Source organism: Mustela lutreola, chromosome 7 (assembly GCF_030435805.1).
Source record: "Mustela lutreola isolate mMusLut2 chromosome 7, mMusLut2.pri, whole genome shotgun sequence".
Lineage (NCBI taxonomy): Eukaryota > Metazoa > Chordata > Mammalia > Carnivora > Mustelidae > Mustela > Mustela lutreola.
In genome coordinates, this window is record NC_081296.1 from 80,411,573 (window position 1) to 80,424,144 (window position 12,572).

Sequence of the window (12,572 nt, forward strand, 5' to 3'; positions counted from 1 at the left end):
TTCCAGGATCTCCCTTGGCCTCTCCCCCGGGCAGCTCCTACAGAATGGCTGTCAGGGTGCCTATTCTTCCAGCTCTAGGGTCTGTGTGCAAACCTCAGCTGTTCTCCTCTCCTCAGAGGTCTCTGGGAAGGCACCCACACTTCCCTGCCCCATCTTCTTCTCCAGGGCTCTGTGGACCAGCCTAGGTCTCCTGACCAGGAGACCTAACTCAGACAAGGAGATCCTCTAGCCACCTGGCATTTTTTTTTTTTTTTTTTTTTTTTTTAAGGAGAAAGCAGGCACCCCACTGGGCAGAGAGCCTGATGCGGGGCTCGATCCCAGGATCCTGAGATCATGACCTAAGCCGAAGGCAGAGGCTTTAACTCACTGAGCCACCCAGGTGCCCCGCCACCCGGCATTTTTAACAACTCACCAATGAAGTTATTGAAACACTTGGGCTTGTGTTGCCAGTAAACACCCAGGAAATAGACGGGCACTCCTGTCAGCATGATGGCCAGGCCAATGCCACACACCACGGGCTCTGACCACAGGCTAAAGATCAGCAGAAAGGCCCAGAACAGCAGGTAGATGACGGGGAACAGCAGGTTGATCTGTGGAACAGATGTGCTGTTAGATGTGTGGATCCCGTGGTCCTCAGGATCAGGGTGTCCTCTCTCTTCTCAATCCACAGAGAGGCACCTTTGAGGGCAAAGGCTAGGCTTCACTTGGCTCTCTGGCTCCCACACCCCAAGCCCTGATAGATCAAGTGTCATGTCAACAAATGTTGGTGAACTTGGGTAGTAGGACGGGAAGAGGAAGGGCGACTAGGAAGGGAATGATCCTCATTCCTTTCTCTTTTCTCCTGGGCAGAGGCTAAACAAGTCCTTGTCATCCATGCTTCTGCCAGGGAAGCCCATGGGGACTGATAGGCTCTCTGGTTTATTGGTATATGTTTGCTGACATCCTAGAGTAGAAGAGAGGTGGAGAAATGAGTGAGGGGCAAGAAGGAAGTGGCCCAGGTCTGTCATACTCCTTGTTCCTTTCCCAGTTCGAGGTAGGGCCCTCATCTGGGCACCATGTGGCAAATGTCCATCCTTCTTTTCAGGATCAGTCTCAATGTGTTTTTCTCAAGCAATCTGAGAAGGTAAGTCTGCTAAGATCCAAGAAGTCAGGAAACCTACCATACTGTCAGGCACTCTGGGACTTTGATTTTATTCAGAAAGAAGCATCAGCTCTATGGGCTTATTAGCCATCTTGTTGGCCACAGGTGGGAGTGCCCAGTAGAGTCTTCTTCAAGACTCCACATCTAGCTGCTTTTCTCTTCCTTGTCATCTCAGAGGGTATGCAAGTGTTGGGAGGAGGGAGGGTTACTCTACCTTGTCATCCCTCTAGCAAGCTTTCTAAGAGTGACAGGAAAGTGGTGGTGGAAAACAGATTTGGAAAGCTGAAATCCCCAGCTGGGAGAATCTTCTTGAAGGATCTAGTCTCCTGTTTCCAGAAAAGGATTGTTCAAATAGCTCAGGTCTATGCTCTATTCTAATTTGCACGAGAACCCATAATGCTCTTGCCTGTTTTATTCTGAGCAATGCCATTCATTCACCACAGTTATCTCTTGCAGCAATCAGTAGGTTCACCAGGCACACTACTACATATAAGGCTATAGTAGTTTTAAAAGGGAGGCTCATGGAGGGCTGTAGTGGACTGAAAAGCTTCAAGGGAGAGGAGGAACTTGAGGCCTATGTGGAGAATAGTTATAATTTGGATAGGCAGATGGGAGAAGGAAACTCATTCTGGGATGGAGACATAGTTCAAGTGAACTCAGCGATGGGATGGAGGGAGGAGGAGGAGATGGGCCATACTAGTGGATTCATGGAAATGCTAGAGAGGTAAGAGAGCCCTGAAAAATCAACCGGAGTTTATAAGAGTTGTAGGAAACAACTACAATGATGAGAGTATCATTTAATCTAACTTACTCTTCCAGCTATGATTTGTTCTGGTCCTGTCTCCAGTGGAAAATGGAAATGACTGCCCCACTTATACAATAGCACTTGCTTTCCAAAGGGTCTACTACCATCATAGAGAAGGTAGATCATATATGTGGTCAGCAGCTGAGAACAAGGGGATTTAAAAATCTGAGCAGCAGCTAGATTTGGAGAGGAGGGGAAAGGGATCTCAAGGGGAGGTTCTCGCACCTTGATAGGGCGGGGGATGTCAGGCTTCTGCCAGCGAAGAACGATTTGTCCCGCGACTGTGACTCCATAGAAGAGGTAGTTGATGAAGCCCACGTAGTTGATGAGGGTGTACATGTCACTGGTGACCAGCATCAGCAGGGTTGAGATGCACTGTGGGAAATGGGAGAAGCTCATCAGTGATCAGTAAGGTATCTGGACACTGAAGGAGCTGTTTACAGGTGGGAGACTGTTCCCCTGCCTCTAGACAGACGATGTCATTTTACGATGAATGTCCTAAAATATAGAGACTTTACAGCCTCCCCTCCCTAGGCATCCTGGCCATTGTTAACAGCTTCATTGCCAGGAAATTCTTTCTTATTGCAGGAATGATAATCAAAATATTTAACTACTGGTATGGCATGGGCACTAACCAGTCAGAATAGATACTGGCCATAAACAACTGGCTTGGCCACACAAGCAGTGCCAGTCTCATTTGTATTTCTTCCCTGGTTGTACCTCAAGCTAATTTTGGTGTTTCCTTTTTTTTTTTTTAATCCCTTAGGGAAGATTGTTAACTGCAGATTAAAGCTTTGATTCCTGCCCTCATCCTCTCCTGGCTGAGTCATGTAATTTATTTTTCTCCCCCCTCTACCTTTTTTAATATTCTAAACAGTTATAAAGCATTTGCTAGGTGGCAAGCCCTGTTCTCAGTGTTCTACAGATATTAACTCATTTAACTCTCATAACATCCTCATGAGGTTTTCTTGATAGAATCCACTTTACAATTTCAAACTCAGCTCAGTGGCTCTCTCGGAATCATGTTCTGCCCCTCTGCTAATTTGTTAAGGCCAACAGAAGATTCTGTTCTTAGAGCATCTGGGTGGCTCAGTTGGTTGAGCGTCTGCCTTCGGCTTGGGTCCTGATCCTGGGATCCAGTCCTGCATCGGGCTTCACATCAGGCTCTCTGCTCAGCAAGGAGCCTGCTTCTCCCGCTGCCCCTCCCCCTGCTTGTGCTCTCTGTCTGTCACAAGTAGGCAGAGAGGCAGGCAGCGAGAGGAGGAAGCAGGCTCCCTGTTGAGCAGAGAGCCTAATGCGGGGCTCAATCCCAGGACCCTGGGATCATGACCTGAGGTGAAGGCAGAGGCTTTAACCCACTGAGCCACCCAGGTAACCCTAAATAAATAAAATCTTAAACTAAAAAAAAAGAAGGTTCAGTTCTCATGTAAGATCTGACAGTGAAAATAACCTAGAAGATTTTAATGGATGAATAAGCCAGATTCTGACTGTATTTGCCTTGTAGCACAGTACTGTACCAATAGCTCAAACTGGAAAAAAGTCTGTGTCTCACTGGGAGTACTAGGGGTCTCCGGGCACCTTTCACAGCTAACCAATCATGATGGCCTTCATCCTGTATCTGAACATTCTGAAACTCCCCCTCATGGTGTACAATGAAGGCACTTGACTCCTGAGAGCTCTCAATTATCCTGATCTAACTGCTTCTCTGATGGACCAAAGTCATTTTCAATATTTTATTCAGGATCCAGAAAGAAAAAAATAGTAACTTAAAAGACTCAGTGGGGACAAGTCTTTGCTCTTTCTTTTTACCCCTCTAAATGATTCTACACTAGGCCATTCTACCCTCATTTCTTCCCTACCCCAAGTTTTCTTTTCTCCATTTTCAGTTGCTAGTCTTCCTTTCCTTATAGTTTGTCTTATTTGGTGTACCTGTAACACTGAATTTGTTTCAGTGATATTTCCTGAGAGACAGGCAGAGCCTCCTTGGGGCAAGAAGATTGATGGGGAGTGGTGGACGTGGTGGACGTGTATGTGATTGGCCAGGAATGGGGGCCCAAAGCTGCAATCCTGGGGGCAACAAGTGCAGGGGAGAGCCAAGAAAGGAGGCTTCTTTATGAGACTGTAGAGTTGTGACATAGTCACTTCAATCTGACCCAAAAGGATGGGAGAACAGCAATGAGCCAGGGTGAGAGCCTGAAGGTGTTTCAGGACACAGGGTCTTTCCTTGTTATTTCTCTTGATATTCACAAAACCCATGTATATCATTTACCAGATTATCTAAGACCCAATGAAACCTGGGAGCAAACCAGGAAGGTGACAGGGCTGTGTGTGGGAAGTGCGAACTTCAGCTCAGAGCAAGTACAAAGAGGGAGGGTGTGTGTAGGGCTGGCAGAAGGAGGCGCCCTTACTGTGAATAGCAAGGCCGGGATTGGGGTACAGCGCTTCACGTGGATCATGGCCAGCACGCTGGGAAGGTGGCCCTCCCTGGCTCCAGCAAAGAACAGCCTGGTAAAGAGAAAAACAGGTCAGCCTGGGGTGACCTATAGACTACCCAAGGAAGTTCCCTCCCCAGCCCAGTCTTCCTCATTCATGCCCACCTTCTGCTCACACAGGAGCATCTCCCCAACCCAACCACGTACCTGCCCTCCCATGCACACTCCAGCCCACTTATCACAGGACCCACATTCACAAGTGCAGGTGCAGGCAGACCAGAGGCAGCCAGTGGATAACGGATGGATTCTGGGTGCATGGAGACCCGAAGTATGGTCTGAGTGGCTTGGGGTTACTGATGATTATGACTTCACTTTGTGGGTCTCACAACGTCCTAATCCCTTTAAAAATGGGCCTCCCCCATCCTCAAGGAATACAGGTTCTCTGAAACATGGGGACTGAACTGTATGTCCATGGGAAGCCTTAAAAACACTGATATTCTAGTCAGGAGGTAGTTGCTACTGTGGGGATGGAGAATGGGTGGTGGACCAGAAAGGGACACGGAATAACTTGGTGGATATGTGAGAATGTTCTATATCTTGTTTTGAGTGGTGCTTACATCACTGTATACAACTCTCAAAATTCATTAATCTGGACAATCTGTGTATTTTATTGTATTGTATGTATTGTATTATATCATACCTAAAAATTTATAACCTTAAGCTACTTTTTCTATTCCCAAAGAAGCCATCCTAAGGAAATGAATAGTGAGTTAGTGAAATATATATATAAAAGATATTCTGATGATAAAAAAGATAGGAAATATCCTAAATGCCCCCAAAGTAAAAGACTGATAACATAAATTATAGCATATCTATAAGATGGGATATTTTACAGTCTTAATGTTTTGAAAAAAATTCATTACATGAGAACATACTCAAATACAATGTTAAATGGAAAGAGCAAGACAGAACACTATATGATTCCATACAGTATGATTCTAATTAATTTAGAAATTATGGTCATGTAAAAACATACCAACTGATTATCTCAGGGGGATGGAATTATGAGTAATTTTAATTTTCTTCCATAGACTTTATTTAAAAAGTTAATTTCTAAAATGGATGAGAAATTTTAAATTGGAATAAAAATGATTTTTTAATCCTTTTTAAAAATTAGATCCTTTTTTTGAGATAATTGTAGACTCACATTGCAACTGGAAGAAATAATACAGAGAGATCCTAGGTATCCAATCTATTTCTACTGGTAACATACTGCCAAACTATAGTATAATATCATGGCTAAAAATATGTATTTTTAAAAAGAGAAATTTTAACATAAAAGGGACTTCTTCTTCCCCTTTCCTTTTCTCAGAGAAAAGAATATTATAAGCCGTTGGAAGTTGTTTACATATTAGTATGAATTAAGCACCTAAGGGGTAGGAGGAAGGAGTTGGTGTAAAGGGCACAGGAAGGCACAGAATCAGCACGCTGGGTGTTCTGAAAAAAAAACAAAAACCTGTCACTTACTTTGGAATTTGTGTGTGAGGGGGAGAGGAACTAATAGCAGCAGTTTGGCAGAAGGGTGGGAGTCCATTATGGCCCCAAGTACCCATGTGCATCACCATCAGTTGCCATCACCAACTACCGAGGCTACTGTCACTGGTTTCATGCAGCCACGCAGCATTGCCCCTCTATGGTGCAGCCTCATGCACCTAAATGAGCTCCGGGTGCTCAGGGAGCCTCATCATGCACGTAGCCAGGGCCCCACATTCATGTCCCTCCTCCACATGCAGCCAGGACCAGTGTAACTGTCCAGGTCCAACAGCATTTGCCAGTGTCAAGTTCACAAGAGACAATCCTTGCCCAGCTAGCTGACAACAGAGGAGACAATGACATTAAGCATGACACACGCCCACACACACTCCTATTTCTCAGGAAGGGTCAACCTCTCCATATACCAAACACAAAAGAGTAAGGGAAAGAAGGAGAGAGGGAGGGAAGGAGGAGGAAGGAACGAAGGAACTGGAAAGATGAGCAGAGGAGGCCTGGTGGGTGAGCTGTGCCTCTGAATCAGAGGCCTCGCACGCCAGGGCCGCTGTGTCCTACATGCACACACAGCTGTATCACATGCATGCAGACCATCACTTGGCCTGCCCGAGGGACAAACCCCACTCTAAAGCGACTGTAGCCAGTCACTCTCTTCCATAGATCCCAGAGAGCCTCATGGGTCACTGCTCTTCCACTGCTCGCCCTCAGTTGGGGACTCCAGGTGGCCACAGCTCCTGTGTAACACGCACACGAGGTTGCTGTGGGTGAGTCTCAGTCTCATAGGGTCCCAGGCCACAGAGGACACCCACACTCCCTCTTTCCTGCCCTGGGTCCTGAAAACATGGCACTCCTTTGACATTTCATGAGAACTCCTCCCTGAGGTAATGGGTGGCTTTGGAAGCAGCTGAACTCAGGGACTGCCTGTTCTTGCTGTATCTTTCAAGTAGGACTATGGCCTGGGGGCAGGGTAACTTTCTAAGAAATGGGGAAAGTCCCCTTGAACAACACTGATAGGAAACAGTCCAGTGTCTGCTAGCCACAACGGTCCATTCTGGAGATAGGGAGAAGAGACCCTGAGGAGGGGCAGATTTCTGGGGATGTAGAGGCAAATGTTAGGGATTTCTGGACTGACTTGAGCTTCTGGCTTCCCTGAGAGTTTGGGAGTTGGGGGCCTGGCTTTGGACAAATGCTTTCCTTCAGCTTTTCCCCACTTCTCTCACTTTACACGCTCTGCCTAAGTCTTCCGAGCAGCCATGACAAGGCCGCCCACAGCCACTTGTCTGTTGAGCAGGGAGAAGGATCCATCCCACCTGCAGGCTGGTCCCAGAACTTCCATAAGAGGCCAGCCCAGAGCCCCCAGCCCACAAGCCTGTGTCCCTCCTGGTCCCTGATAGAGTGGGGTTCCTTTCAAGGCAGCATAGCCTGTTTCCAGGCAAGTAGCAAAGGGGCTCTGCGGTTGCTGCTGAGATACTGTCCTGCTGCTAGTCACGGTGCCCAGACCTAGGACTGCGTCAGGGACCTGGGACCTCCTCAGCCCTCTGCTCCTGCTGAAATGAGGTGGGACAGGGCTTCTCGCCACTACATGTGAAGCCACACACATCGCAGGTAACCACATGAGCAGCACACACCCCTTTGCGTCCAAGCTGACATACAAATGCCCCTTCGTGAGCAATCACCCCCTACGAGGTCACCACCCAGGTGCCCACACAGACCCCTGCTGACAGAGACAAGCCCCCCACATATACACAGAGCAGTATGCGCAGCAGAATGGGCCCTGGCCCAGGAAGGACTGGGACGACACCTACCGGGAAGAGGTGAAGAGAGACCCATTGACTCCTCCAAATGTGGACAGGGCAACAGAAATGGGCATGATCCAGGCCATGACCCCTAGGAGCTTCTCTCCGAATGTCTGGGAGAGAAAACAAGGGAATGAGCAGAAGAGGCAAGGTTACAACTCACCACTTGTACATCACTGCTGGGAATGCTCCCTCCCATCTTTATGCTTGCTGAGTCTCTCCTACCAGGGTCCTTGCAGGGAGAGTTGTTTCCCCAGCCCTTCCTGCACCGCACCGCCACTTCCCTTCCCATGGTAATCACACACAGTGGAGATTTAACAAGTGTTTTGGGCTATTAACTGAAGGAGACAGTGCATGGTGGTAATAATAATAATAATAACAACAACGATGATGATGATGCGCTAACATCTGTTCTCCTTGTTTTATGGATGAGAAAACTAAGACACAAAACAATTAGGTAGTCTGCCTAAGATCACAAACCCAGAAAGTGGAGGGCCAGGACCAGAAACCAGCTGTGGGAGTCCAAGCCTCAGTTACATTACACACTCATGAGTCAGGCAGGTTGGGGTTCAAATCTTAGCCCAACAGTTTGGAGCTGTGAGACCTTGAGCAAGATCCTTAATTTTTGAGCCTCAGTTTTCCCATCTGTAAAATAGAAATGGTTCTTAATTCATAGGGTGAGAATTTCTAAATTTACAGAATTAGTGTAGGAGGGGGAAAATGGTAAGAACAAGCCACTATGTAGGCTGAGAAAGAAAAGGTGGTAAAGCTACAGACTAGTCTCCCTATACTGAAGGAATGTAAAATGTCAAGGGACTAGGCTTTTTCTATATTTTCTGAGCCAAGTACACACTCAATTTCTCACACATTATGGGGGAGGTGTTGTTTAGAATAGATGTGCTGCTGGGTTAGGCCCGTGGTCATGCCCCAGGACACTGAAGAGCCTCTTTCTTTAGTCTTCTGAGAGGAAAAATGTGATGACAGTTTGGTAGGGTGGCGTCAGGGCTCAGGTGAAGCCAGGTCAGGGGGCTGCATGGCTCCCAGGTTTCTCCTGAGTATCAAAGCCCCAGTGCTTTGGATCCGCATGATCTCTTTCCCCAAAGAGCACAGACCATTCCTACTACCTGTTAATTGGCACACACTTTTCCCTGATGAGGAAAGGAGTCAGGCTGCATGAATTCCAGAGGAAGAAACAAAGGCAGAGAGGAATGGCATTGTCTTGTGCAAGATTATATCTTTCTAGGAGGAGACTGCCTCCATTACACAATCATCACATTTAGAGTTTAAAGTGCCCCAGAGCAGGAACTGGCAAATTTTTTTGTAAAGGGTCATATAGTAAGTAAGGTAGCTTTGTGGGCCATAGAGTGTGTGGCAACAAGCTGGTTCTGCTGTTGTCACTGTTCTAGGTACAACATGGCCGTCAGTTTCCACCTGGGCACTTGAAGATATGGTTTCTGCCCTGAGAACTTGGGATGACTTCCAATTCCACAAATTCATGGATCAGGGAAAAGTGAGTAGGGCCAATCAGGCAAGTCTATGTCAACATTCCTGGTTTGAGGAACTGTGAGTTTGATTTCTTACCACAGCGACTGCGTTTGATGCCAGCAGCTCCTGGGGGGACATTGCAGTGACATAAGCGACATTGGCAAAGACATACACAAATGTGACCAGTGGGATGGAGATGAAGATGGCTCTGGGAAGGTTCCTGTAGAAGGAGAGGAGGTGAGAGGGTAAAGGCCTAGCACCTGCCTCATCACGGGGTTTGGGAGGTGCCTTGTCTTTCTGCTCCAAACTGACCTGGCAACCTTATGTCACACTCCCTCTCCCTGGGGGGATGTATTCTTTCTCAAAATGGGCAGGGCAATTTAGAGAAAATGAAACAGGGTAGGCTGGGAATATGCTTCATACCGGTTGATCTCTTTCTGACTGGGATCTCCATGATACACCCTTCTCCCCTGCCTCAAGACACAAAGACCCTCCTGACATTTCATCCTCTAAGGCAATGGTGCTATCTCAGCACTGTTTCAGCTTTTAATCTGCTCTGAGACAGTCACGGGATCATTTTCCTCCTCCTGGCAGGGCAGATGACAAATGGTTTAAGTTCCTGAGAAATAATTGTTTCTTCAGGATAGAGCAGGTCACAGTCAGAACAGGGGCAGAGGTGGAGAAGTGGCCAATGGACACCTGACTCTCTCTTCCTAGTAGCAGGTGCTGTGGCCTTTCAAGGGATTTGGGAAGAGCTGGGCTATTTTAACTCACTTGTAGGGATCAACAAGTTCCTCAGTCACGTAATTAAGAAAGTTCCAGCCTCCGTAAGCAAAGGAGCCCTGAAGGAAAGCCAGTGCGATGAGGCCGATGTCGGGTTCTTGGAAATTCTCAAATGCGTTCTTTGGTTCCAGCCAGAAATACTCTCCTGTGGATGCAAGGGGCAGGGAGGGGGCTGCTCAGAGAAAGGAGCTAGAGGCCTGGAGGCCTCTAGCCTGCCTAGTCCTGTCTCAGCTCCTCCTGCAGTGAAAATCCAGCTCTTGTCTTGTTTCCAGTGAACTCCACACATTGGAGAAGCAGGACCAAAAGGAGAATGGAAATAAGATTAGGACTTTCACAGAACCTAGGAACCAGGAGTCCAAATGCAGGCTCAGGTTCAAAGCACAGATCTTAATGTTCTTTTCAAAGGCAAATTTGCTTGGAAGGAAAGGCGGGTTAGGGCAGAGTAGAGTAAATCAGGGGTGGTGGGCAGGGGGTGGGGGTGGGAGGGACCTGGGATTTGGAGATGCAGGATTAGGGCCATTGGCAGTCTCTTGACCACCTTCCTATAGATCTAAATTTATACATTTTCACAAAGAAAGCATAGAGAACAACAAACCCTCAAACAGAAGCTCCTCTAACACCATAGAAGTTCATGCGCATTCTGCTTTCTTTATCAATAACCTCTTGTCTTTCTAAGGCATCTCTCTCTCTCTTCATGGTATAGATTCCCTGAGGACAGGGTCCTTCAGCAAAGAGCTTTTCCACTGCCTTCCCAACCTTCAGCACAGTGTCCTACATGCACATGGGCCCTCAAGAAAGTTTGCTGATGATGTTGTAACGAAACACAGAGTAAATGCCCATATTTTACTTATTCATCTGCAATCCATCGTTTGGACAGAAAATAAGGAAATTAGAATGATCAGGAGAAAGCATCAGAGCCAGAATAGAAGAGACTTTTATCTCTGAAAAGATAGCATAGTGGGTTCTTTCTTTCTTTTGTTTTTTAGGGGGAAAGCATGAACCCAGTCCTCACGACCACATATTATATAGTCCCATTTCTCATGTTTGGGGAAACTGCAGGGGTCAGCATATCCATAGTGCCATGGATAAACCTTGCCCTTGTAATACCCCCTTCATGATCATGGTATCTCCCCTACCAGGCAGGGGATTTCTTAAAGTGATTTCTTTAAGCCTACACAATATTACCTGCTAAAGAACTTAACACAACTGGTTAAAATAACAGCAGAACCTTAATTATGTTCCCTAGAGTAAATATCCAGGCACCCCACATGGCCTTCAAAGCTTGTAGGTGGGTGGGTGGTCTCTCTGTTTGTCATCTGACTTTCTCCAGGAGGCAGTGACACTGGGCAGAGCCTAGTGGTGCCATGGTTCCTGTGGAAACCAAATACAGACTTGGACTTGGAAGGGACCAAATCCAGTGGGGAATGTTGGCAGGGGCCCCAGGAATGTCGAGCTCTCTCTTGTAGAGATTATGAGTAATTTTGAAATGTGTAAAAATCTCCTCTGTTCTCCATTTTAAGATACGGGCAACATACAATGTAAGATGCAGGGAGCTTCTCTGGAGATGGGACAAGAGGGGAACAGGAGTCCAGAGGTCTGGGGGCTTCACCTAGCTGGGCCAGAGCCAGGAGGTTAGCATTGGAGACCTGAACTCTGCAAACCAGGTGGGGAAGGCTCAACTTCCAACCATCCCAGGAAAATGGTTTCTCTTCCCCTGTGTGAAGCAAGTGAAGAAGAGAAGTCATTCAAGGTCAGAATTGGAAAATCTCAGGGTGCACGTGTCTAAAGACAATGTGAGGGGGTGTGCACATGAAAAAGGCAGCAAGTTGGTTGGGGTCCTGTTTTTTGGGTGCTACTCACCTTTGCAGATCTGGACAACTCCCATGATGATGATCAGGGCCAGGGCCAGGAGTTTCCCAGCTGTGAAAATGTCTTGAACCCGGGTGGCCCACCGCACGCTGGCACAGTTGACCCATGTGAGGAGCACTGAAATGACAGACCCCCAAACATACCCTCAGGGCTATAATGAGGCTGTAGGAGGCCCTCTGGACAGAAGTAGAAATGGTTCCCTGCTTCTGACGATGGGACTATAACAGGCGAGCTAAATTTCCCTCAGACCCAGCCCCCAGTCTCCAGAAACTTTGGCTAGGTTAATGGGTTACAAATGGAGATTACATGCCACAAATTAGAGCTTGGTCAGAGCGTGCCCTGCCTAGGGCTCGAAGCCAGAAGTAGGCATGGAAGTGAAGGCACAGGCTTTGAGGGAAATCAGCATCTCACCAGAGTGCAAGTATGGGCTTTGTTTCCAGGCCATTGTGTGTTCAAGGGGAGCCCTGAGCAGCTGGTGGGTCCTGAATGTCATCTTCCTCAGCCTGATTTTGGGGCAACAGAGGGTTAGGGGGAATCTTTCTTTTTCTTTTTTTTTTAACCTGTGGTATAACTTACATAGAATAAAATTCATTTTTCTAAGTGTACAGTTTGATGAGATCTGACAAATGTATTCAGTTAGTTAATCACTTCCACACTCTTTATATGGAACATTTCCAACACTCCCAAAAGTTCTCTTTCTGGCATGTTAAGCT

The 12,572-nt window shown here is 47.1% G+C and overlaps 1 protein-coding gene and 1 non-coding gene across 6 annotated transcripts in view; both read right to left on the minus strand.

The window, feature by feature from the left end:
• SLC7A8 (solute carrier family 7 member 8) overlaps positions 1 to 12,572 on the minus strand; it is a 50,142-nt gene that overhangs the window by 2,396 nt on the left and 35,174 nt on the right. For 4 of the 5 annotated variants that reach the window (XM_059181653.1, XM_059181652.1, XM_059181651.1 and 1 more), the window contains 7 exons: positions 11,851 to 11,976; positions 9,982 to 10,135; positions 9,304 to 9,427; positions 7,732 to 7,835; positions 4,355 to 4,451; positions 2,172 to 2,321; positions 413 to 590 (listed from right to left, as the gene is read on the minus strand). In XM_059181653.1, coding sequence (XP_059037636.1) covers positions 413 to 590; positions 2,172 to 2,321; positions 4,355 to 4,451; positions 7,732 to 7,835; positions 9,304 to 9,427; positions 9,982 to 10,135; positions 11,851 to 11,976 — 933 coding nt within the window. Of the gene's footprint in view, positions 1 to 412; positions 591 to 2,171; positions 2,322 to 4,354; positions 4,452 to 7,731; positions 7,836 to 9,303; positions 9,428 to 9,981; positions 10,136 to 11,850; positions 11,977 to 12,572 lie in introns of those variants that run through there. The other variant, XM_059181655.1, reaches the window with a different exon arrangement.
• LOC131837767 (U1 spliceosomal RNA) lies at positions 10,976 to 11,137 on the minus strand. Its single transcript, XR_009356352.1, has one exon. It is a non-coding gene; the product is annotated as a U1 spliceosomal RNA (small nuclear RNA).